The sequence below is a fragment of the Ylistrum balloti genome, unplaced genomic scaffold (assembly GCF_031769215.1).
Source record: "Ylistrum balloti isolate Yb309-2 unplaced genomic scaffold, AGI_CSIRO_Ybal_v1 Utg369840, whole genome shotgun sequence".
NCBI classification, from domain to species: Eukaryota; Metazoa; Mollusca; class Bivalvia; order Pectinida; family Pectinidae; genus Ylistrum; species Ylistrum balloti.
The window spans coordinates 947,528-975,337 of NW_026781998.1; the positions used below are offsets into that span (position 1 = coordinate 947,528).

Sequence of the window (27,810 nt, forward strand, 5' to 3'; positions counted from 1 at the left end):
GCTTGATTAGTGTCAGACTAGTAAGCCAGAGGTCCAAGGTTCGAATCCTAGCAGAGACATTTAAAATATACATTGACCACTGTTACATTGGCACCGACGTAAAGACTCAGGAATAATACTTAGCTTTACTTTCACAAGCATCGCCATAAACCTGGGAAAATATTAGCCACAATATATCAATTGGCTAGAGAGAATTCTGTTTAACTTGATTGGTTTGGCATCAGACTGGTAAGCCGGAGGTCCTGGGTTTGAATCCTAGTGGTGGCATTGAAATATCAATAAGGACCTTTGTAGTCAATTGTGCCCTATGTTGTGTGCCACCATACTAGTTAAAATTAGAGGTCTGTAATTTGGCTGGTACTGCTGGGTGTCTGTGGGTTTAATCCCCATGTAAGCAATACTTCTTTCTTTCCTGCTACAGTTACAATATGTTCTGAGTACTTCATATATACCAAAGCAAATACATAATGGCTTTTGTTAAATGCTAAAGTAGCCAGGTGATGTTGATTAAAACATCTGTTGTAGAAATAAGGACATACACCGAGAATAACCCAGATTTTAAAGTTAGCTCGTCAGTCATGTAAAATTACAGCAAGGATAGTTTTATTTCACACTTTCATTTTATACCCTGGTTTGTTTCTAAATACTTACTGGATTATCTTGTCAGGAGGAGAGTTCAGGACATTTCATTCTCAACTGAGATGATCTATCATTCATGTTCAGTCACCAGAATTTGCAATTTATTTCTCTATCATGGTGAAATGATATATTTTCATAGTGCTCAAATTTTGTGGTTTTACCAGTGTATGCATTTTTGTCATTAGCACTTGATATTGTGGATGGTTCTTGCTCACGATCTCCTTAACGACTAAAACTCATGTTGATTGTTATTGGTTTATCATTTCCGGCATGTGTGATTTCGTAGATTAAGACCCCATTTTTATCCAGTTATTCCTTCAGTATTATTAATGTGAAGAATTGATATTTACTTTGAGATATTAAAATCACACTGATGTCACTACTACAGAGTAGAGAAGTTCATGTTTACGTCAAGAAATGAATATGCAAAATTCCTAATGTTATTGGGAGGATGGCTTATTCTACCTTAGATGGATTAATAGTACCTATGCTGTTTAATTTCCTCTGTTTAAAAATGGTTTATATATTTTGTACAATAATGGTATCTTTTTATGTACAAATATCTGTAGTTCAGTATATGATAACCTCACTCTGCTAACAACATTTACTTTAGATTTTAGTAAGTTATGTAGCTATAGAGAGTGGTATGCATAATGATGTAGAAATATTCAATTTGTTTTGTAGTTATTTTTCTAAAAATCATTAACAAAATCAAAATTTGAAAAGAAGACATACCACAAATTCAACAAAAATGAATGATTTTACAGAAGTCAGTGAATGTTTAAAAAGTGTCAGATTTGATTGATTTATGCTATAGTTGTTCAGATCTATAGAATGGATCCTTTGCAGTAGTTGTGTGGAATGTATAAGTTGTCCCTCAGAAAGGAATGACAATTATTTTAGTCGACTTGCTTATAATTGTCTCTGTTGAATTGTTTTATTATCTATTTGCTTATATATCAGGTTGACTACATGCTGCTTAAGCAAGTACATTGGAGACTCTTGGTAACTGAATGCTCCAGACATCTCATCAGAGCTACAAGATCTAAGGTGCGTGATTGGAGATGACTATAGAATAAGGTTGAAGGAAAATTTCCTCTGGTCAGTAATGAGACATTCATAGGAAACATGAGTGTCTGTATTCTTGTTTCATAATAACTAACAAGTGAAAGTGAGATGATTTTGTAACTATCCTACAGGTGAACATGTCAATGCCATCAGGCAAATTTTTTCAGAAAGTTTATCCAAATTTGATTCTAAATTGTATCAGAAGGCATAAAACTAAAATTATGACAAGAAATTCACAATAAACAATAATTGTACCATTGTTAATCATTACTGTCTTGTAGATGTCAGGGGTTGTTGTTACGATAGGTGATACCAAGGTGGAAAAAATGGCGGAAGACTCAGAGAAAAAAATAGAGGACACTGGAGAAGTCAAAGGCGAAAAACGAAAACTGGAGAGTGAGGAAGTGGCAACTTCATTTAAGAGAGAAAAAACAGAACAAATTACTGAGGTAAGTATAGTGTGTTGAGATCTTCTAGATACTGAAGCTACTGCTTTTATACTATCCAGGAGTCCAACACATTACCTCCAACTCAAAGTCAGTAGATGGACTTATTACAGGACAATAAGCCCATTGGGCTTTCATGTTATTTCTGACAAAATGTCAGGAGGCAGGCTTATTACAGGACTATATCGGGTTAAACTATTACAGAACAGTAAGCCTAAAGCCAACACATAACCTCCAACTAAAAGTCGGGATTGGCTGGTATAGGGCAGTAGAATAGTATTTATGGATGGCATAATACCAAGCATAGGCTTATTGATAGTTAAATATAGTAGTGAAATTCACTTAAAATATCAGTCAAAAGGTGTCTCATCTCTCCACAAAATATCATTGTCTAATCATTCCATGTCACACTCTCCATAACATCATTGTCTAATCATTCCATGTCACACTCTCTAAAACATCAGTGTCTCATTATTACATGTCACACTCTCCACAAAATATCATTGTCTCATTATTCCATGTCACAATCTCCATAACATCATTGTCTCATTATTACATGTCACACTCTCCACAAAATATCATTGTCTAATCATTCCATGTCACACTCTCTAAAACATCAGTGTCTCATTATTACATGTCACACTCTCCACAAAATATCATTGTCTCATTATTCCATGTCACAATCTCCATAACATCATTGTCTCATTATTACATGTCACACTCTTCACAAAATATCATTGTCTCATTATTCCATGTCACAATCTCCATAACATCATTGTCTCATTATTACATGTCACACTCTCCACAAAATATCATTGTCTAATCATTCCATGTCACAATCTCCATAACATCATTGTCTCATTATTACATGTCACACTCTCTAAAACATCAGTGTCTCATTATTACATGTCACACTCTCCACAAAATATCATTGTCTCATTATTCCATGTCACAATCTCCATAACATCATTGTCTCATTATTACATGTCACACTCTCCACAAAATATCATTGTCTCATTATTCCATGTCACACTCTCCATAACATCATTGTCCCATCGTTCCATGTCACACTCTCTAAAACATCATTGTCTCATTATTCCATGTCATACTCTCCATAACATCATTGTCTCATTATTCCATGTCACACTCTCCATAACATCATTGTCCCATCGTTCCATGTCATACTCTCTAAAACGTCATTGTCTCATTATTCCATGTCACACTCTCTAAAACATCATTGTCTCATTATTCCATGTCATACTCTCCACAAAATATCATTGTCTCATTATTCCATGTCACACTCTCCATAACATCAGTGTCTCATCATTTATTGTAACACTCTCTAAAACATCAGTGTCTCATTATTACATGTCACACTCTCCACAAAATATCATTGTCTCATTATTCCATGTCACAATCTCCATAACATCATTGTCTCATTATTACATGTCACACTCTCCACAAAATATCATTGTCTAATCATTCCATGTCACACTCTCTAAAACATCAGTGTCTCATTATTACATGTCACACTCTCCACAAAATATCATTGTCTCATTATTCCATGTCACAATCTCCATAACATCATTGTCTCATTATTACATGTCACACTCTCCACAAAATATCATTGTCTAATCATTCCATGTCACACTCTCTAAAACATCAGTGTCTCATTATTACATGTCACACTCTCCACAAAATATCATTGTCTCATTATTCCATGTCACAATCTCCATAACATCATTGTCTCATTATTACATGTCACACTCTTCACAAAATATCATTGTCTCATTATTCCATGTCACAATCTCCATAACATCATTGTCTCATTATTACATGTCACACTCTCCACAAAATATCATTGTCTAATCATTCCATGTCACACTCTCTAAAACATCAGTGTCTCATTATTACATGTCACACTCTCCACAAAATATCATTGTCTCATTATTCCATGTCACAATCTCCATAACATCATTGTCTCATTATTACATGTCACACTCTCCACAAAATATCATTGTCTCATTATTCCATGTCACACTCTCCATAACATCATTGTCCCATCGTTCCATGTCACACTCTCTAAAACATCATTGTCTCATTATTCCATGTCATACTCTCCATAACATCATTGTCTCATTATTCCATGTCACACTCTCCATAACATCATTGTCCCATCGTTCCATGTCATACTCTCTAAAACGTCATTGTCTCATTATTCCATGTCACACTCTCTAAAACATCATTGTCTCATTATTCCATGTCATACTCTCCACAAAATATCATTGTCTCATTATTCCATGTCACACTCTCCATAACATCATTGTCCCATCGTTCCATGTCATACTCTCTAAAACGTCATTGTCTCATTATTCCATGTCACACTCTCTAAAACATCATTGTCTCATTATTCCATGTCATACTCTCCACAAAATATCATTGTCTCATTATTCCATGTCACACTCTCCATAACATCAGTGTCTCATCATTTATTGTAACACTCTCTAAAACAACTTTGTCTCATTATTTATTTTAACACTCTCCATAACATCAGTATTTTCCTTTACTGTGCATATAAATTACAGATTGAAGTCTCTTTTGACATGGAAACAAAACATTTATTGTTTGTTTATCCTGTTAGTTTCCAGTTGACAAATCAGAAGATTTGATGAAAGGGTAAAACTTTAATATATTATGATTAATAATAACTGTTTTTGGCCTTTTTCAGACTGACACAGAAACAGCACCCCTGAAGAAGAAAAAAGTAGCCCTACTCTTGTCTTATAGTGGTAAAGGATTTTTTGGTCTTCAGAAGTGAGTTGATCTTCTTCTCATGTGTGAATTGACCTATTATATAGGTTTTTCTTCTCATATATGAATTTACCTCCTTTATCTGGATTTTGTTCTCAAGTGTATCTGATAGTGGAGCTATTTTCCCAGCTGTCATCCTAATATCTGGGTCAGTTCCTAACAGTTTATCTGATAGTGGAGCTATTTTCCCAGCTGTCATCCTAATATCTAGGTTCAGTTCCTAGCAGTTTATCTGATAGTGGAGCTATTTTCCCTGCTGTCATTCTAATATCTGGGTCAGTTCCTAACAGTTTATCTGATAGTGGAGCTATTTTCCCAGCTGTCATCCTAATATCTAGGTTCAGTTCCTAGCGATTTATCTGATAGTGGAGCTGTTTTCCCTGCTGTCATCCTAATATCTGGGTCAGTTCCTAGCGGTTTATCTGATAGTGGAGCTGTTTTCCCTGCTGTCCTTCTAATATCTGGATCAGTTCCTAGCAGTTTATTTGATAGTGGAGCTGTTTTCCCTGCTGTCATTCTAATATCTAGGTTCAGTTCCTAGCGGTTTATCTGATAGTGGAGCTGTTTTCCCTGCTGTCATTCTAATATCTAGGTTCAGTTCCTTGCGGTTTATCTGATAGTGGAGCTGTTTTCCCTGCTGTCATTCTAATATCTGGGTCAGTTCCTAGCAGTTTATCTGATAGTGGAGCTGTTTTCCCTGTTGTCATTCTAATATCTGGGTCAGTTCCTGGCAGTTTATCTGATAGTAGCCTGTTTCCCTGCTGTCATTCTAATATCTGGGTCAGTTCCTAGCAGTTTATCTGATAGTGGAGCTGTTTTCCCTGCTGTCATTCTAATATCTGGGTCAGTTCCTAGCAGTTTATCTGATAGTGGAGCGGTTTTCCCTGCTGTCATTCTAATATCTGGGTCAGGTCCTGGCAGTTTATCTGATAGTGGAGCTGTTTTCCCTGTTGTCATTCTAATATCTGGGTCAGTTCCTAGCAGTTTATCTGATAGTGGAGCTGTTTTCCCTGCTGTCATTCTAATATCTGGGTTCAGTTCCTAGCGGTTTATCTGATAGTGGAGCTGTTTTCTCTGTTGTCATTCTAATATCTGGGTCAGTTCCTAGCAGTTTATCTGATAGTGGAGCTGTTTTCCCTGTTGTCATTCTAATATCTGGGTTCAGTTCCTAACAGTTTATCTGATAGTGGAGCTGTTTTCCCTGCTGTCATTTTAATATCTGGGTTCAGTTCCTAGCGGTTTATCTGATAGTGGAGCTGTTTTCCCTGTTGTCATTCTAATATCTGGGTTCAGTTCCTAGCGGTTTATCTGATAGTGGAGCTGTTTTCCCTGCTGTCATTCTAATATCTGGGTCAGTTCCTAGCGGTTTATTTGATAGTGGAGCTGTTTTCCCTGTTGTCATTCTAATATCTGGGTCAGTTCCTAGCGGTTTATCTGATAGTGGAGCTGTTTTCCCTGCTGTCATTCTAATATCTGGGTTCAGTTCCTTGCAGTTTATCTGATAGTAGCCTATTTTCCCCTGTTGTCATTCTAATATCTGGGTCAGTTCCTAGAGGTTTATTTGATAGTGGAGCTGTTTTCCCTGTTGTCATTCTAATATCTGGGTCAGTTCCTGGCAGTTTATCTGATAGTGGAGCTGTTTTCCCTGTTGTCATTCTAATATCTGGGTCAGTTCCTGGCAGTTTATCTGATAGTGGAGCTGTTTTCCCTGCTGTCATTCTAATATCTGGGTTCAGTTCCTAGCGGTTTATCTGATAGTGGAGCTGTTTCCCCTGTTGTCATTCTAATATCTGGGTTCAGTTCCTAGCGGTTTATCTGATAGTGGAGCTGTTTTCCCTGCTGTCATTCTAATATCTGGGTCAGTTCCTAGCGGTTTATTTGATAGTGGAACTGTTTTCCCTGTTGTCATTCTAATATCTGGGTCAGTTCCTAGCGGTTTATCTGATAGTGGAGCTGTTTTCCCTGCTGTCATTCTAATATCTGGGTTCAGTTCCTAGCGGTTTATCTGATAGTGGAGCTGTTTTCCCTGTTGTCATTCTAATATCTGGGTTCAGTTCCTAGCGGTTTATCTGATAGTGGAGCTGTTTTCCCTGCTGTCATTCTAATATCTGGGTCAGTTCCTAGCGGTTTATTTGATAGTGGAGCTGTTTTCCCTGTTGTCATTCTAATATCTGGGTCAGTTCCTAGCGGTTTATCTGATAGTGGAGCTGTTTTCCCTGCTGTCATTCTAATATCTGGGTTCAGTTCCTAGCGGTTTATCTGATAGTGGAGCTGTTTTCCCTGCTGTCATTCTAATATCTGGGTCAGTTCCTAGAGGTTTATTTGATAGTGGAGCTGTTTTCCCTGTTGTCATTCTAATATCTGGGTCAGTTCCTAGCAGTTTATTTGATAGTGGGGCTGTTTTCCCTGTTGTCATTCTAATATCTGGGTTCAGTTCCTAGTGGTTTATTTGATAGTGGAGCTGTTTTCCCTGTTGTCATTCTAATATCTGGGTCAGTTCCTAGCGGTTTATCTGATAGTAGCCTATTTTCCCTGTTGTCATTCTAATATCTGGGTCAGTTCCTAGCGGTTTATCTGATAGTAGCCTATTTTCCCTGTTGTCATTCTAATATCTGGGTCAGTTCCTGGCAGTTTATCTGATAGTGGATCTGTTTTCCCTGCTGTCATTCTAATATCTGGGTCAGTTCCTGGCAGTTTATCTGATAGTAGCCTGTTTCCCTGTTGTCATTCTAATATCTGGATCAGTTCTTAGCAGTTTATTTGATAGTGGAGCTGTTTTCCCTGTTGTCATTCTAATATCTGGGTTCAGTTCCTAGCGGTTTATCTGATAGTGGAGCTGTTTTCCCTGTTGTCATTCTAATATCTGGGTCAGTTCCTAGCGGTTTATTTGATAGTGGAACTGCTTTCCCTGTTGTCATTTTAATATCTGGGTCAGTTCCTTGCAGTTTATCTGATAGTGGAGCTGTTTTCCCTGTTGTCATTCTAATATCTGGGTCAGTTCCTGGCAGTTTATCTGATAGTGGAGCTGTTTTCCCTGCTGTCATTCTAATATCTGGGTTCAGTTCCTAGCGGTTTATCTGATAGTGGAGCTGTTTTCCCTGTTGTCATTCTGATATCTGGGTCAGTTCCTAGCGGTTTATTTGATAGTGGAACTGCTTTCCCTGTTGTCATTTTAATATCTGGGTCAGTTCCTAGCGGTTTATCTGATAGTGGAGCTGTTTTCTCTGTTGTCATTCTAATATCTGGGTCAGTTCCTTGCAGTTTATCTGATAGTGGAGCTGTTTTCCCTGTTGTCATTCTAATATCTGGGTCAGTTCCTGGCAGTTTATCTGATAGTGGAGCTGTTTTCCCTGCTGTCATTCTGAGGTGTAGTCATCAACATCTACTCCCACAGAATATTCAAGTCATGTAAGTTTGTGAAATGTAACAAAAAGATTTTGTCAACAGAAAATCAGAATAGTAAATTAAAATTGTACTTGTGTTTCAGGTAATACAAATAATCTGTTACTTAGTTTAATGGAAGCTCTTGATTTCACACAATTTTGGTGCATTGTAATAATAGTTGATAACACATTTCAGACAAAAAGATCTGCCTACTATAGAAGGAACTCTAATCAAAGCACTTCTTGATGTGGGTGTAATAACAAAGGAAGATGGAGAAACACCACAGAAGGTCAGTTCAGATTCCAAAGGCTTATGCCATTGTGTGGTGTGCCTTGTCAAGGCTTTTATTTAAACAACTTAATTTCAATAACCAAGAGGTGCAGGGATATGCTGTTAGGCTAGCAGTATACTAGTACAAAGGCCTACTTGGTCTGTTCAAATGAATTATCTTGACTCACTTTCAATGTCACAGGGGTCAAATATGGTAAAACGTGAAGCAATTTCTTCAAAGGAACAAAAAGGCTCTGGGTCATGGTATTTATATAGAAGCGAGCTTAGGAATCGGGTTTTCAAGATGGCGGAATTTGACTTCTCACAAAATGTGGGTGTCATTGAACTCCCAAGGCATCAGTTAATCATCTGTTGCGTAAACAGAACAGACAAATCACAAGAGGATCAATGTGTCTTTGATTAACTAACTGTGTGAAATCTGACTGGAACTACTTTGTGATGCAATGTCACCATGCTAAATGCCCACACAAACAGTGGGAAATGATGGGGTTGAATTAGTTTCTGTTTTTTAGGATTGTATTATGGTGGCATATGTAAATGATCATGAGCACTAGGGGCACTGTTCCTTTTATATCTGGAAATGTCAAGGTGTTATTTACTCTAGTGACAATGACAATTCTGACTGACATTAAAAATGAATGAATGTACAATTTAGCAATTCACATGCTTAGGAAAAGTAAATCGCACAAAAAGTAGAACATGATTGTTGTTGTAATAAGATGAATTTTTAGATTGATTTCTATCAATTTATTGTTTCGAAATTAATTACTTGTTATAGTTCGTAATGAATTATGTATATTATTTTTTCATATTCCTGAAGTTGTCAGTTTTACTTATTAATTACTGACATTTCACTACAGGTCATGTCATTACGTCACAACTTATATTATATACAAATTCAACCTTGTTGTATATGCTATTCTTTCACTATTGTTTTTTTCATAAAAAATTACAAAAATACTCTCTTAAAAGCAAGTGGTTTTTTGTAACTTATGAAAACTATTAAATTGAAGTGAAAGAAATACCACATACAACAGACACTCATTGCATAACTTTAAATCAACCAACAAAAAATTAGTTATTAGTAAATTTCAAAGGGCCAAAGGTCACATCTGATAACTTGTGGAAATTCATCTGACAGTGATACATGACTTGTATGCATTTGATTGGGGCATTCATGTCTTATGGACATTTTCTATTATTAGATACTGTAAACTTGAATGGTCAGCAAATTTTTACCATCTCCATGGGCCTTGCTGTGTGTCTTGCATATTTTCCTATTTTAAACTTGTTGAGATGGATCTATAGGATTTTGCTCACATTTCCCTGAAATAATTGCTATCATCATATTCATTCCAGTTAATTTTGACAGTACAAAACATGATTATCATTGTTTTGGCGAGTTGTTTTGAAATGAAAAGATCAATTGCCATATCCATCTGACAATAAGGCCATTTCTGATAATAAGGCCACCCCTTATATCAAGATACAGTTTGATAGAATTAACAATCAATGCTGTTCCATTATCCTTTAATAAGCCCACCCCTTACAAAGTTTGAGTTAATCAAAATTTTCTGGCCTCTGACCTTATCACAGAATATGACAAGACTTAAATTTATATAAAGCTATTTTTGACATATCCTGTTGTATGTTGTTGGACAGATGTGGTTCCAGCGGGCTGCGAGGACTGATAAGGGGGTGTCTGCAGCAGGAAATATGGTCTCTCTTAAGATATGTATCTGTATTGGTCATACACACTTATATTTAGAAAATGTAAAACTTCTAATCTTTGTTGCTGGTCTTGTTCCACATTAAAAGTAGACTTGTCTTTTCAAAAAATAAAATTTCAAGTTATCACTGATAGACCTATACAACAATAAAGAAGATTTATCTATGAAATAAATTTAAACTTCAAAATCATGGTTGCCGGCACTGATGCAAAATTTTACAAAAAGAAGATGTCAGTTAAGTCTAGATTTCCCGAAGAATTCCTGTAAGGTAAGATTTCTGCTATTGAAGACATATTTATCAAGTTTGCCCATGGTCAATATTTCTCTTCAAGGTTCAAAATGACACCATATTGACGGTTATGAAAGGCCCATCATTTTTGTATGACATACGTACTGGTATTTCAGTTGTTTCCTTGTAAATATGAAAGAAATAATCTTATATTACAAATTAACTTTCAGACATGATAATCAACAAATGTGTTCATTTTCTTAACAGAGAACAAATATCCTAAAATCTTAATAAGAATATAAAAGATTATCCTCTAAGACAGGGTCCGTTCTAAATTTAGAAACATGAAGTTCATGGTCTGGCTGTTCTGAAATTTAGAGACATAGAGTCCATGTGCTCGATATCGACCTGCATATGACAGCTTCCTATCTAATCAGAACAAGTCAAAATCTTGACATATCTAATATTTTGTGCTTAGATTATTGCTTTCGCATAATTTATTTTATTATCGTGATAATATAAATCATGTTAACATCACTGTATGTGTTGTCTTATCTTTTCTCTCTGTTTATACATGTCGTTGCATGTGGAAAACTTTATAGAGGAAATCAACAAAGTGTTACCCGAACAGATAAAAGTTCAAGGTAGGTTCACAGGAAATGGACAAAGTGTTACCTGAACAGGTAAAAGTTCATGGTAGGTTCACAGGAAATGGACAAAGTGTTACCTGAACAAGTAAAAGTTCAAAATCAATACATCAACAAAGAATGACCCTTTCACAGTGGTGGCGCCATATAAAAGCAATTGCTTGTTATTTTTAAAGCTGATCATCTGTGTGTTATCTAGATGAGTTAAACACCAGTCTTTTGAAATATTATAAAAGTATAACCTACTTAGCAACCTCTCACTAGACCAAGTTGGCTGAGACATATACAAGTGTAAGAAATAGCATATGTTTATTTGACTGAATCCTTCAATCTGTATAGAAAATTACTTCAGTTATGACTGTGCAACTCTGTAAAGTACATGAATCATATATGGAATCATAATGCAGATGCTGAATTTGTCAAATATTTCGCTTTTTGTTGCATTGTTTATGACAACATCTGTAGATCAAAATATCTATAGTATTTATATGATTAATTTCTGCCAACCCCCTTAAAAACAGGCCTTATATGTCTCTGCTTAACTATAATGATTTGTAGGGGATCTCACAATACTTTCCATGGCATATGAGATTTATGAAACAAACTTTGATTTTTTTCCTTTTACCAAAACTTTATGTGAGGGAAAAACAAAAACTTGACAATTTAGAAAATATCTTTCTGTAAAAAATGGTAGGGGTGTGTTTATAATGATATCTAATGCCTGTGTTCTCTGTGATCTTCTGTATACACACATGAATACTTTACCTTGTTATTATAGCTTGTATCAGAACAACAAAGGGATTTGACAGTAAAAACTTCTGTGATGGAAGAACATACTCCTACCTCACTCCAACATTTGCATTTGCCCCTCGTACCCTGGTGAGTCACAATTATTTTTACTTGTAACTACGTACTGTATGTGTTATTTTTTTCGCTAGTGTTTAATTTGAGCTATATATGTCATACAACTGCACAGCAACTAATATTGACCAGGCAAATCTTAAGTGAGAGTAATGTTACTTGATATTTCTTCCTGTTCTGCTGTGGTGAAAATATGACATGACTAAATTAAATTGTTTTGAACACCACGTGTCATTATACAGTATGTGGAACATATTTTATGGCAGTAGAGGTACCAGGCCAATGTGACCTGTATAAACCTTTGTTATCCAGACATTATTACAAAGTAAATATTTTACCAGCTATTACAGAATCTTTTAAATGCCATTTACATATATTTTCAGGCAGTCACAGAAGGATACAGAATACCAAGTAAGTGGTCTGTGATAATTGAATTAAAAGATCAGGATCTGATGTGTTCAAGCCAGACAGATAAGGGTGAAAGTGCAATGTCTCCTGTCAGTAACATGTGATAGATTGTAATATTATCTACACTGGTAAGGGTGAAAGTTCAATGTCTCCTGTCAGTAACATGTGATAGATTGTAATATTATCTACACTGGTAAGGGTGAAAGTGCAATGTCTCCTGTCAGTAACATGTGATAGATTGTAATATTATCTACACTGGTAAGGGTGAAAGTTCAATGGTTTCTGTCAGTAACATGAGAGATCGTATCTACACTGGTAAGGGTGAAAGTTCAATGTCTCCTGTCAGTAACATGTGATAGATTGTAATATTATCTACACTGGTAAGGGTGAAAGTTCAATGTCTCCTGTCAGTAACTTGAGAGATTGTATCTACACTGGTAAGGGTGAAAGTTCAATGGTTTCTGTCAGTAACATGAGAGATTGTATCTACCCTGGTAAGGGTGAAAGTTCAATGTCTCCTGTCAGTAACATGAGAGATCGTATCTACACTGGTAAGGGTGAAAGTTCAATGTCTCCTGTCAGTAACATGAGAGATTGTATCTACACTGGTAAGGGTGAAAGTTCAATGGTTTCTGTCAGTAACATGAGAGATTGTATCTACCCTGGTAAGGGTGAAAGTTCAATGTCTCCTGTCAGTAACATGAGAGATCGTATCTACACTGGTAAGGGTGAAAGTTCAATGTCTCCTGTCAGTAACATGAGAGATCGTATCTACACTGGTAAGGGTGAAAGTTCAATGTCTCCTGTCAGTAACATGTGATAGATTGTAATATTATCTGCACTGGTAAGGGTGAAAGTTCAATGTCTCCTGTCAGTAACATGAGAGATCGTATCTACACTGGTAAGGGTGAAAGTTCAATGTCTCCTGTCAGTAACATGAGATAAAGCAGTTCTTCCTCAACCTGATTATGTTCTGTAGATAGAAGAATCATGTGCTCTACAGATAATGTCCACTCTAGTAATAATAAGTTTGTATAAAATATATTTCATTAACTCTTCAGTGAAGGGCATATACCCAGTAGTGTCATAACCTTAAGTTCTACATGTATCATATTTCGATGATCTTTGGTTGAGGTTAAAGGGTCAAAGGTAACATTTTTCAAGGGAATGTGAGCATTTATGTCGTGATGAAAATTTCCTTGTTTCTAATAAATATTATATAAGGAAACATTATTAGTCTTGTTGATCAAAATCACATGACAAGTCACATGACTACAGTTCAAAGTCAGCGAGTCAAAGAACAAGGTCAAACTGTCTATCTCTTAGCTGGTAAACAATTTTCAAATGAAAATTCAAAGATGATTGGACTTAAATGGAGAGTCACATGACCATAATTAAAGATTATGAGTCCAATATCAAAGCTGAATTGTTGATTTTTGAACCAATGAATATGAAGTAAGGAACAAGAACTATATTCTTGGTAAGTAAAGATAGACATAAAAAAATGTTGTAGCAATTGAGTGTGTTTTATTCACAACATTGCCTTTGTTCTTTTACAGATGATACTGTACAAAGAATTAGAGAAATCATAAAGAGATTTGAAGGAACTCATAACTTCCACAACTTCACGTCAGGATTGTAAGTATAGATATTCAATTGATTGCGTGTTATGTCAGGGAAGGTATATATTCAAGGGATCCAGTATGAGTATGCATTGATGTAGATATTTATTATTATATATAAATATTGTATGTGTATATACATTTTCAAGATTGTGTGTTTGATAATTGTTATTTGAAATATATAATTGTGCTTTCAGGAAGCCAACAGAGGCCAGAGCTAAACGATATATCATCGATTTTCAGGTATATTGTATTACTTAAACTTAATACCAATGTAGTAGACAAATCAAGACATGATTGAGCCAGTTTTGTAAGTTTCATTCTTAAAAGTTGTTACTAGCGACAAAGTGAATTTTGACTAGATTTAATTAGAAGTATCCTGTGGGGAAGTGGAACCAATTTCAGGCAATTCTTTAAAATCCTCTCGTAGGAATGACTCTTGGCTGGAAGGGGAACTTGTGCAAACTGGTGTCAGGATTCTGTCTCAATTAGGTCTGAAGCATTCTAGGTTGAAGGGGAAACAATTTTGTATAAATAGTGTGTCTCAGTCTCTTGGGGCAGGAAGGGCAAGCCCAATCAGGGTAATAGAGCAATTGCAAATTTGTTAAAATCATTCTTCTTTTGTAGGAATGCCTGTATTCTCTCCCAGTTTTGTCTGCAACATGCTTGGTTGAAGGGGAATCAATTTTGTATAAGCAGTTGGTCTGAGCTCCCTTGGATGAAAGGGATGGGGCCAAATTGTTGAAATAAAGCAAATTCTTTAAAATCCTTCTTCTTCTGTAGGAATGGCAGGATTCTGTTCCAGTTTGATCTTAAGCCTGCTTTGGCGAAGATAATTGTGGTATAAATGATTCTGGCTGACTCCTGTGGGGGCAAAGGGATAAGTGGGGAAGTAAATATAAACCTTTACTTTTTCTTCTACTTTCAATGAAGCAATTTCAGTAAAACAAAGCTAGGGGAGCAATACAGGCCCTATGGCCTCTCTTTCAAAGATAGTCTAATACATCCTTGGGTGAAGGGGCTTCAATTTTGTATATAGAATCTTTATACACAATATTTCATATATGATTTTATAAGATTGATAAGTTCCTATATTTCATTGGCAAAAACAGTGAGAAAATGTCTTTTTATAGAGTATATTTCTTGGTTAGAGTATGCCTTGTCTTAATACAATGTAGATTTCTGTGTTAAAGTATACCTTGTCAATGTATATATCCTTGTTAGAGTTTACCTTTTCTTAGCACAATGTACATTTCTGTGTTAGAGTATACCTTGTCTTAATACAATGTACATTTCTGTGTTAGAGTATACCTTGTCTTAATACAATGTACATTTCCTTGTTAGAGATTACCTTGTCTTAATACAATGTACATTTCCTTGTTAGAGATTACCTTGTCTTAATACAATGTACATTTCCTTGTTAGAGTTTACCTTGTCTTAATACTATTTACATTTCTGTGTTAGAATATGCCTTCTCTTAATACAATGTATATATCTGTGTTAAAGTATACCTTGTCTTAATACAATGTATATATCTGTGTTAAAGTATACCTTGCCTTAATACAATGTATATATCTGTGTTAAAGTATACCTTGTCTTAATACAATGTATATATCTGTGTTAAAGTATCCCTTGTCTTAATACAATGTATATATCTGTGTTAAAGTATACCTTGTCTTAATACAATGTATATATCTGTGTTAAAGTATACCTTGTCTTAATACAATGTATATATCTGTGTTAAAGTATACCTTGTCTTAATACATTGTATATTTCCTTGTTTGAGTTAACCTTGCCTTAATACAATGTATATATCTGTGTTAGAGTATGCCTAGTCTTAATACAAAGTTTATTTCCTTGTCGGAGAATATTATGTCTTAATACCTTTTGGTTGCAGTGTGGTGACCCCTTTGTACGGGATGACATTGAGTTTGTACAATTAACAGTTCGAGGACAAAGCTTCATGCTTCATCACATTCGCAAAATGATTGGTGAGTTTTCCTAGTGTTGATAAAGATACATGTGCACCCTCAGAAATTTACTTGTACACCCCCTATGGTGTGTCTGTACTCCCCTATGTTGAATTTGTACTCCCCCCTATGGTGTGTCTGTACTCCCCCTATATTGTGTCTGTACTCCCCGTATGGTGTGTCTGTACTCCCCCTATGTTGTGTCTGTACTCCCCCTATGGTGTGTCTGTACTCCCCCTATGGTTTGTCTGTACACCTACATTGTATCTGTACTCCCCCAATGGTGTGTCTGTACTCCCACTATGGTGTGATTGTACTCCCCCTATGGTGTATCTGTGCTCCCCGTATGGTGTGTCTGTACGCCCCCTATGGTGTCTGTATACCCCCTATGGTGTATCTGTACTTCCCCTATGTTGTGTCTGTACTTCCCCTATGGTGTGTCTGTACACCCCCTATGGTGTATTTGTACTCCTTCTATGGTGTGTCTGTACTCCCCCTATGTTGTGTCTGTACTCCCCCTATGGTGTGTCTTTACTCCCCCTATGTTGTGTCTGTACACCTCCTACATTGTATCTGTACTCCCCAAATGGTGTGTCTGTACTCCCCCTATGGTGTGATTGTACTCCCCCTATGGTGTATCTGTGCTCCCCCTATGGTGTGTTTGTACTCCTCCTATGGTGTGTCTGTACACCCCCTATGGTGTATCTGTACTTCCCCTATGTTGTGTCTGTACTTCCCCTATGGTGTGTCTGTACACCCCTATGGTGTATTTGTACTCCCCCTATGGTGTATTTGTACTCCCCCTATGGTGTGTCTGTACTCCCCTTACGGTGTGTCTGTACTCTCCCTATGTTGTGTCTGTACTCCCCCTATTTTAGATCTATACTCTCCCTATGGTGTGTCTGTACTACCCCTAAGGTGTATCTGTACCACGCCTATGGCGTGTCTGTACACCTCCTACATTGTATCTGTACTCCCCCTATGTTGTGTCTGTACGCCCCCTATGGTGTCTGTATACCCCCTATGGTGTATTTGTACTCCCCCTATGGTGTGTCTGTACTCCCCCTATGTTGTGTCTGTACTCCCCCTATGGTGTGTCTGTACTCCCCCTATGTTGTGTCTGTACTCCCCCTATGTTGTGTCTGTACTCCCCCTATGTTGTGTCTGTACACCTCCTACATTGTATCTGTACTCCCCCAATGGTGTGTCTGTACTCCCCTTATGGTGTGTCTGTACTCTCCCTATGTTGTGTCTGTACTCCCCCTATTTTAGATCTATACTCTCCCTATGGTGTGTCTGTACTACCCCTAAGGTGTATCTGTACCACGCCTATGGCGTGTCTGTACACCTCCTACATTGTATCTGTACTCCCCCTATGTTGTGTCTGTACGCCCCCTATGGTGTCTGTATACCCCCTATGGTGTATCTGTACTTCCCCTATGTTTTGTCTGTACTTCCCCTATGGTGTGTCTGTACACCCCCTATGGTGTATTTGTACTCCCCCTATGGTGTGTCTGTACTCCCCCTATGTTGTGTCTGTACTCCCCCTATGGTGTGTCTGTACTCCCCCTATGTTGTGTCTGTACACCTCCTACATTGTATCTGTACTCCCCCAATGGTGTGTCTGTACTCCCTCTATGGTGTGATTGTACTCCCCCTATGGTGTATCTGTGCTCCCCCTATGGTGTGTTTGTATTCCCCCTATGGTGTGTCTGTACTTCCCCTATGTTGTGTCTGTACTTCCCCTATGGTGTGTCTGTACACCCCTATGGTGTATTTGTACTCCCCCTATGGTGTATTTGTACTCCCCCTATGGTGTGTCTGTACTCCCCTTATGGTGTGTCTGTACTCTCCCTATGTTGTGTCTGTACTCCCCCTATTTTAGATCTATACTCTCCCTATGGTGTGTCTGTACTACCCCTAAGGTGTATCTGTACCACGCCTATGGCGTGTCTGTACACCTCCTACATTGTATCTGTACTCCCCCAATGGTGTGTCTGTACTCCCCCTATGGTGTGATTGTACTCCCCCTATGGTGTATCTGTACATCCACATTATTGATCTGTACACTCTAAACATTGCATCTGTACACCCTAAATGTTGTACTTATTCACCCTCAATATTGAACCGCTATATCTTTCATGGTGTATATGTTTGCACACAATGTTGTATCGATACATCTTCAATACTGTATACGTACCTGTACACCCAGTATTCTATCTGTACACCCTCAGTATTATACCCGTACACCCTCAGTATTGTACCTGTACACCCTCAGTATTATACCTGTATACCCTCAGTATTGTACCTATACACCCTCAGTATTATACCTGTATACCCTCAGTATTGTACCTGTACACCCTCAGTATTATACCTGTATACCCTCAGTATTGTACCTATACACCCTCAGTATTATACCCGTACACCCTCAGTATTGTACCTGTACACCCTCAGTATTCTATCTGTATATCCTCAGTATTATACCTGTACACCCTCAGTATTATACCTGTACACCTGCAGTGTTATACCTGTACACCCAGTATTCTATCTGTATATCCTCAGTATTATACCTGTACACCCTCAGTATTCTATCTGTATATCCTCAGTATTATACCTGTACACCCTCAGTATTATACCTGTACACCTGCTGTGTTATACCTGTACACCCAGTATTCTATCTGTATATCCTCAGTATTCTATCTGTATATCCTCAGTATCGTACCTGTACACCCTAAGTATTATACCTGTACACCTGCAGTGTTATACCTGTACACCCAGTATTCTATCTGTACACCCTCAGTATTATACCCGTATATCCTCAGTATTGTACCGGTACACCCTCAGTATTGTACCTGTACACCCTCAGTATTATACCCGTACATCCTCAGTATTGTACTGGTACACCCTCAGTATTGTACCTGTACACCCTCAGTATTATACCCGTACATCCTCAGTATTGTACCGGTACATCCTCAGTATTATACCTATACACCCTCAGTATTGTACCTATACACCCTCAGTATTGTATCTGTATACCCTCAGTATTGTTCCTGTACATCCCCAGTATTATACCCGTACACCCTCAGTATTGTACCTGTACACCCTTAGTATTATACCTGTATACCCTCAGTATTGTTCCTGTACACCCCCAGTATTATACCCGTACACCCTCAGTATTGTACCTGTATACCCTCAGTATTGTTCCTGTACACCCCCAGTATTATACCCGTACACCCTCAGTATTGTACCTGTACACCCTTAGTATTATACCTGTACACCCTCAGTATTATACCTTTACACCCCCAGTATTATACCCGTACACCCTCAGTATTGTACCTGTATACCCTCAGTATTATACCTGTACACCCTCAGTATTATACCTTTACACCCTCAGTATTATACCTGTACACCCTTAGTATTGTACCTGTACACCCTCAGTATTATACCTGTTTACCTGCAGTATTATACCTCAGTATTATACCTGTACACCCTCAGTATTATACCTGTATACTATCAGTATTGTACCTGTATACTCTCAGTATTATACCTATACACCCTCAGTATTATACCTGTACACCCTCAGTATTGTACCTGTTCACCCTCAGTATTGTACCTGTACACCCTCAGTATTGCACCTGTACACCCTCAGTATTATACCTGTACACCCTCAGTATAATACCCATACACCCTCAGTATTATACCTGTACACCCTCAGTATAATACCCATACACCCTCAGTATTGTACCTGTACACCCTCAGTATTATAACCGTACATCCTCAGTATTGTACCTGTACACCCTCAGTATTATAACCGTACATCCTCAGTATTGTACCGGTACACCCTCAGTATTGTACCTGTACACCCTCAGTATTGTACCGGTACACCCTCAGTATTATACCCGTACATCCTCAGTATTGTACCGGTACACCCTCAGTATTATACCCGTACATCCTCAGTATTGTACCGGTACACCCTCAGTATTGTACCTGTACACCCTCAGTATTGTACCGGTACACCCTCAGTATTATACCCGTACACCCTCAGTATTGTACCTTTACACCCTCAGTATTATACCCGTACATCCTCAGTATTGTACCGGTACACCCTCAGTATTGTACCGTTACATCCTCAGTATTATACCTGTACACCCTCAGTATTGTACCTGTATACCCTCAGTATTATACCTGTACACCCTTAGTATTATACCTGTACACCCTCAGTATTGTACCTGTATACCCTCAGTATTGTACCTGTACACCCTTAGTATTATACCCGTACACCCTCAGTATTATACCTGTACACCTGCAGTATTATACCTGTATACCTTCAGTATTGTACCTGTACACCCTCAGTATTATACCTGTGTTTTGATTTTCCATTTTGTACAATTTCTTTTCAGGTTTAACAATGGCCATTGTGAGGGGCCACTGTGATGAGGAAGTAATTGACAAAAGTTATTCCCTTGTCAAGGTAAAAAATAACAATTTTCTCAAGGTAGATATACCCCTACCTAAGTATAGCTAGATGTTTCTGTAGGTAGTTATACCCCTACCTAAGTATAGCTAGATGTTTCTGTAGGTAGTTATACCCCTACCTAGGTATAGCTAGATGTTTCTGTAGGTAGTTATACCCCTACCTAAGTATAGCTAGATGTTTCTCTAGGTAATTATACCCCTACCTAAGTATAGCTAGATGTTTCTGTAGGTAGTTATACCCCTACCTAAGTATAGCTCGATGTTTCTCTAGGTATTTATACCCCTGCCTCAGTATAGCTAGATGTTTCTGTAGGTAGTTATACCCCTACCTCAGTATAGCTAGATGTTTCTCTAGGTAGTTATACCTCTACCTCAGTATAGCTATATGTTTCTGTAGGTAGTTATACCTCTACCTCAGTATAGCTAGATGTTTCTGTAGGTAGTTATACCCCTACCTCAGTATAGCTAGATGTTTCTCTAGGTAGTTATAACCCTACCTCAGTATAGCTAGATGTTTCTGTAGGTAGTTATACCCCTACCTCAGTATAGCTAGATGTTTCTCTAGGTAGTTATACCTCTACCTCAGTATAGCTAGATGTTTCTGTAGGTAGTTATACCCCTACCTCAGTATAGCTAGATGTTTCTCTAGGTAGTTATACCCCTACCTCAGTATAGCTAGATGTTTCTCTAGGTAGTTATACCTCTACCTCAGTATAGCTAGATGTTTCTGTAGTTAGTTATACCCCTACCTCAGTATAGCTAGATGTTTCTCTAGGTAGTTATACCTCTACCTCAGTATAGCTAGATGTTTCTGTAGGTAGTTATACCCCTACCTAAGTATAGCTAGATGTTTCTGTAGGTAGTTATAACCCTACCTCATTATAGCTAGATGTTTCTCTAGATAGTTATACCCCTACCTCAGTATAGCTAGATGTTTCTGTAGGTAGTTATACCCCTACCTCAGTATAGCTAGATGTTTCTGTAGGTAGTTATACCCCTACCTCAGTATAGATAGATGTTATGTTTCTCTCCGTCTAGCATTGATATTATGAAGTGAAATTATGAAATCTTTATTACTTAAAATTGATCATGGTTATTTAAAAGGCTGATATCTCTTTGTTAAGCTTCATTACAATCAAGGTGAGGTTTCTGGAATTAGTATTTTTAACCAACATTCTTTAATGAGAAATCAGGAAAACCCGATTTTAGATTGATGTTAACTCTAAAAGAAGACAGTCTATTGGAATTTTTTAACTACACATGACAGTCTATTGGAATATTTTATACTACACATGACAATTGGTTGGAATATTTTAAACTTCACATGACAATCGGTTTGGATATTTCAAACTACACTTGACAGTCTGTTGATTAACATTGTTCAGTGTTAATGTCACGATGTCCATTGATGATATATTGATTAACTTTGTTCAGTGTTAGTGTCACAATGTCCATTGATGATATATTGATTAACATTGTTCATTTTTAGTGTCACGATGTCCATTGATGATATATTGATTAACTTTGTTCAGTGTTAGTGTCACGATGTCCATTGATGATATATTGATTAACTTTGTTCAGTGTTAGTGTCACAATGTCCATTGATGATATATTGATTAACATTGTTCATTTTTAGTGTCACAATGTCCATTGATGATATATTGATTAACATTGTTCATTTTTAGTGTCACGATGTCCATTGATGATATATTGATTAACATTGTTCAGTGTTAGTGTCACGATGTCCATTGATGATATATTGATTAACATTGTTCATTTTTAGTGTCACGATGTCCATTGATGATATATTGATTAACTTTGTTCAGTGTTAGTGTCACGATGTCCATTGATGATATATTGATTAACATTGTTCAGTGTTAGTGTCACGATGTCCATTGATGATATATTGATTAACTTTGTTCATTTTTAGTGTCACGATGTCCATTGATGATATATTGATTAACATTGTTCATTTTTAGTGTCACGATGTCCATTGATGATATATTGATTAACATTGTTCAGTGTTAGTGTCACGATGTCCATTGATGATATATTGATTAACATTGTTCATTTTTAGTGTCACGATGTCCATTGATGATATATTGATTAACTTTGTTCAGTGTTAGTGTCACGATGTCCATTGATGATATATTGATTAACATTGTTCAGTGTTAGTGTCACGATGTCCATTGATGATATATTGATTAACTTTGTTCATTTTTAGTGTCACGATGTCCATTGATGATATATTGATTAACATTGTTCATTTTTAGTGTCACGATGTCCATTGATGATATATTGATTAACTTTGTTCAGTGTTAGTGTCACGATGTCCATTGATGATATATTGATTAACATTGTTCATTTTTAGTGTCACAATGTCCATTGATGATATATTGATTAACATTGTTCAGTGTTAGTGTCACGATGTCCATTGATGATATATTGATTAACTTTGTTCAGTGTTAGTGTCACGATGTCCATTGATGATATATTGATTAACTTTGTTCAGTGTTAGTGTCACGATGTCCATTGATGATATATTGATTAACATTGTTCAGTGTTAGTGTCACGATGTCCATTGATGATATATTGATTAACTTTGTTCAGTGTTAGTGTCACGATGTCCATTGATGATATATTGATTAACATTGTTCATTTTTAGTGTCACGATGTCCATTGATGATATATTGATTAACATTGTTCAGTGTTAGTGTCACGATGTCCATTGATGATATATTGATTAACATTGTTCATTTTTAGTGTCACGATGTCCATTGATGATATATTGATTAACATTGTTCAGTGTTAGTGTCACGATGTCCATTGATGATATATTGATTAACATTGTTCATTTTTAGTGTCACGATGTCCATTGATGATATATTGATTAACATTGTTCAGTGTTAGTGTCACGATGTCCATTGATGATATATTGAGTGTTAGTGTCACGATGTCCATTGATGATATATTGATTAACATTGTTCATTTTTAGTGTCACGATGTCCATTGATGATATATTGATTAACATTGTTCAGTGTTAGTGTCACGATGTCCATTGATGATATATTGATTAACATTGTTCATTTTTAGTGTCACGATGTCCATTGATGATATATTGATTAACATTGTTCAGTGTTAGTGTCACGATGTCCATTGATGATATATTGATTAACATTGTTCAGTGTTAGTGTCACGATGTCCATTGATGATATATTGATTAACATTGTTCAGTGTTAGTGTCACGATGTCCATTGATGATATATTGATTAACATTGTTCAGTGTTAGTGTCACGATGTCCATTGATGATATATTGATTAACATTGTTCATTTTTAGTGTCACGATGTCCATTGATGATATATTGATTAACATTGTTCAGTGTTAGTGTCACGATGTCCATTGATGATATATTGATTAACATTGTTCAGTGTTAGTGTCACGATGTCCATTGATGATATATTGATTAACATTGTTCATTTTTAGTGTCACGATGTCCATTGATGATATATTGATTAACATTGTTCAGTGTTAGTGTCACGATGTCCATTGATGATATATTGATTAACATTGTTCATTTTTAGTGTCACGATGTCCATTGATGATATATTGATTAACTTTGTTCAGTGTTAGTGTCACGATGTCCATTGATGATATATTGATTAACATTGTTCATTTTTAGTGTCACGATGTCCATTGATGATATATTGATTAACATTGTTCAGTGTTAGTGTCACGATGTCCATTGATGATATATTGATTAACATTGTTCAGTGTTAGTGTCACGATGTCCATTGATGATATGTTGATTACCTTTTTTTAGATTGACGTTCCCAGGGCTCCAGGAAGTGGTCTCATGCTAGAGGAGGTAATCATATTTATATAATCTTTCCACTCCAGTATACATGTGGTCACTGATTAAAATAGATATATGTCATTTGAATCAGATTTTCAGTTGAGGTACTTCAAACATCATTGACATTACTGTAAAATCATCAATTTTTGTGGGGTTTTATTTTCATTTATTCTGTGGTTAATGTTAATCCACAAATTCATATATCCTCCAAGTGATTCACAATTCCGAATTAAAGTTAATTTACAGTAGGTGTGAATTCGTGAGCACTGTATATCAATGAAATCAAATGTCAATAAATTGGTTTTTCTTTTGAAAATTCACAAAAAATGAACCCTTTGAAAACATGTATGATTTTACAATATAGAGTTTCTAGGATAGAACAACTTCAGATCATCAATGCAAGAAATTATTTTTTAAAATTATAATTAGAAACATGTTTTGTTATAGAGAGTTTGACAGTGGCTTTGTTTAGCTATTTTATGAGACGTAAAAGAGGACATTTGAAATCATTGTATGTTATTCTCATGAGAGGCAGGTAATCTTGCAGTGTGATACTATATATATGGTGAAAGTTCTGCCTAAAAAATGTAATATTTCTCTCTCTCACATGTTTTATTTAAAATTGGTCTTTGGTAAAATTTAAAAATGATATCATAAAACTGGGGTTTTATTTTCATTTATGTTCTGTGAGAAATGTTAATCCACAAATATCTTATCCTCCAAGTGATTCACAATCCGAATTAAAGTTAATTTACAGTAGGTGGAGAAACTGTGTATCTGAAATCAAATGTCTAAGAAATTGTGTTTTCTTTTGAAAATTCACAAAAAATGAACCCTAGGAGAAACATGTGTATTTTAGAAAGTATAATGTCCTAGGAGAAACTGTGTATGTAGAAATTATTTTTCTTAATGTCCTAGGAGAAACTGTGTATTATAGAGAGTTTGACAGTATCTTAATGTCCTAGGAGAAACTGTGTATCCTAGAAAGTGTCTTAATGTCCTAGGAGAAACTATGTATTCTAGAAAGTATCTTAATGTCCTAGGAGAAACTGTGTGCCTAAAAATCTTCTGTGTAAAAGTGTCTTAATGTCCTAGGAGAAACTGTGTAAATGATAATGTCTAGGAGAAACTGTGTATCCTAGAAAGTATCTTAATGTCCTAGGAGAAACTGTGTATCCTAGAAAGTATCTTAATGTCCTAGGAGAAACTGTGTATCCTAGAAAGTGTCTTAATGTCCTAGGAGAAACTGTGTATCCTAGAAAGTATCTTAATGTCCTAGGAGAAACTGTGTATCCTAGAAAGTGTCTTAATGTCCTAGGAGAAACTGTGTATCCTAGAAAGTATCTTAATGTCCTAGGAGAAACTGTGTATCCTAGAAAGTATCTTAATGTCCTAGGAGAAACTGTGTATTCTAGAAAGTATCTTAATGTCCTAGGAGAAACTGTGTATCCTAGAAAGTGTCTTAATGTCCTAGGAGAAACTGTGTATTCTAGAAAGTATCTTTATGCCCTAGGAGAAACTGTGTATCCTGGAAATGGCAGAATTCCTCTGAAAAGTCCTCATCCTCCTTCAAATTATGTTTTTTTATGAAACTAAATTAGCTTTTGTTATAGATTTTGTATGATGTAGACTTTCAAAATTCCAAACTTACAGTTAGTTAGATGAATTAAATTGAAATATATACATGTATGACTGTTGCTTTTTTCCCTTTTTTTTGTAGCTACACTATACAGGTTATAACAAGAGATATGGAAGTGATGGCCTTCACCAAAAACTCAGCTGGTCTGACCATAGAGTAAGTGTCAATTTTCATGCATGAAGAATTAATGTGAACAATAATTATTGCTGTTATCACAGAATCAATTTTCAATAGCTCAGCAGAAAAGGAAATTACCACGGTGACACTCACATTGTTTGATAGGTAGAGACTGTATGTTAGCATACAAATGTAGATAAAAGTTTTTGCAATAGTTGACACACGAAAAAAAACAAGATGTAATTACTGTAAAAGAAAAAAAAAATTTTTTTTCATGTATAAAATTGTCTGGAAAAGTGTAGCAAATACAGGAATCTTGACTTGTGTGATTTCAAAGCTGAGTTGGTTTATTTGGTTTTCATATGTTCTCTTTCACAGAGGAAGAAAAGTAACACCTTAATAATGTTGTTATCAAAAGTAAAATTATTGTACTAGTATTATGGTATACTGACTGTAAATGTTATACTATAGAAAAAAAGTTCTTAAGACACAACCAGCAGAAGGTTTGAGTGTGACATTTCGATGACTACACAGTCACCTTCATCATACACATGACCAGTGTGAAGAGTACTGGCTATGCTTTGTTCAACACATGACACTTTGTCATTACCATCGTAGACTTACGATTAATATGAAACAGCAATGAATTTTACAGACAGGTGATAAGGTGTACAATTTTTTTGTATATAATTTTCTTACAGTAACTTTGAAATCTTTTCCAGGAAGCAATAGACAAGTTCAAAGAGGAGCATATCTACCCAGAAATGATCAGAAGTGAAAAAGAGGAACTCTCGTATCTTTTTTACTATGAATTTATGGGATGCTTTCTTTATTACCAATAATTTAAGGGATACTTTGTTTTTTACTATGAATTTATGGGATGCTTTCTTTATTACCAATAATTTAAGGGATACTTTGTTTTTTACTGTGAATTTAGGCGATGCTTTCTTCATTACCATTAATTTAAGGGATACTTTGTTTTTTACCATTAATTTAAGGGATACTTTCTTTATTACCATTAATTTAAGGATACTTTGTTTTTTACTGTGAATTTAGGGGATGCTTTCTTCATTACCATTAATTTAAGGGATACTTTGTTTTTTACTGTGAATTTAGGGGATGCTTTCTTCATTACCATTAATTTAGGGGATACTTTCTTCATTACCATTAATTTAGGGGATGCTTTCTTCATTACCATTAATTTAGGGGATGCTTTCTTCATTACCATTAATTTAGGGGATGCTTTCTTCATTACCATTAATTTAGGGGATGCTTTCTTCATTACCATTAATTTAGGGGATGCTTTCTTCATTACCATTAATTTAGGGGATGCTTTCTTCATTACCATTAATTTAGGGGATACTTTCTTCATTACCATTAATTTAGGGGATGCTTTCTTCATTACCATTAATTTAGGGGATGCTTTCTTCATTACCATTAATTTAGGGGATGCTTTCTTCATTACCATTAATTTAGGGGATGCTTTCTTCATTACCATTAATTTAAGGGATACTTTCTTCATTACCATTAATTTAAGGGATACTTTCTTTATTACCATTAATTTAAGGGATACTTTGTTTTTTACTGTGAATTTAGGGGATGCTTTCTTCATTACCA

At 36.1% G+C, this 27,810-nt stretch overlaps 1 protein-coding gene across 2 annotated transcripts in view; it reads left to right on the top strand.

Moving 5' to 3' along the window:
• Nucleotides 1–27,810, top strand: part of LOC132545300 (pseudouridylate synthase 1 homolog) — a 36,880-nt gene that overhangs the window by 538 nt on the left and 8,532 nt on the right. Inside the window, exons 2-16 of one of the 2 annotated variants that reach the window (XM_060208975.1) lie at nucleotides 1,603–1,689; nucleotides 1,989–2,156; nucleotides 4,882–4,967; nucleotides 8,544–8,637; nucleotides 10,302–10,370; nucleotides 11,173–11,242; nucleotides 12,024–12,124; nucleotides 12,490–12,517; nucleotides 14,074–14,152; nucleotides 14,334–14,379; nucleotides 16,034–16,127; nucleotides 20,507–20,577; nucleotides 24,405–24,449; nucleotides 26,158–26,232; nucleotides 26,916–26,986. In XM_060208975.1, the coding sequence (XP_060064958.1) occupies nucleotides 1,612–1,689; nucleotides 1,989–2,156; nucleotides 4,882–4,967; nucleotides 8,544–8,637; nucleotides 10,302–10,370; nucleotides 11,173–11,242; nucleotides 12,024–12,124; nucleotides 12,490–12,517; nucleotides 14,074–14,152; nucleotides 14,334–14,379; nucleotides 16,034–16,127; nucleotides 20,507–20,577; nucleotides 24,405–24,449; nucleotides 26,158–26,232; nucleotides 26,916–26,986 (1,175 nt within the window). In that variant the 5' untranslated portion in view covers nucleotides 1,603–1,611. Of the gene's footprint in view, nucleotides 1–1,602; nucleotides 1,690–1,988; nucleotides 2,157–4,881; nucleotides 4,968–8,543; nucleotides 8,638–10,301; nucleotides 10,371–11,172; nucleotides 11,243–12,023; nucleotides 12,125–12,489; nucleotides 12,518–14,073; nucleotides 14,153–14,333; nucleotides 14,380–16,033; nucleotides 16,128–20,506; nucleotides 20,578–24,404; nucleotides 24,450–26,157; nucleotides 26,233–26,915; nucleotides 26,987–27,810 lie in introns of those variants that run through there. The other variant, XM_060208976.1, reaches the window with a different exon arrangement.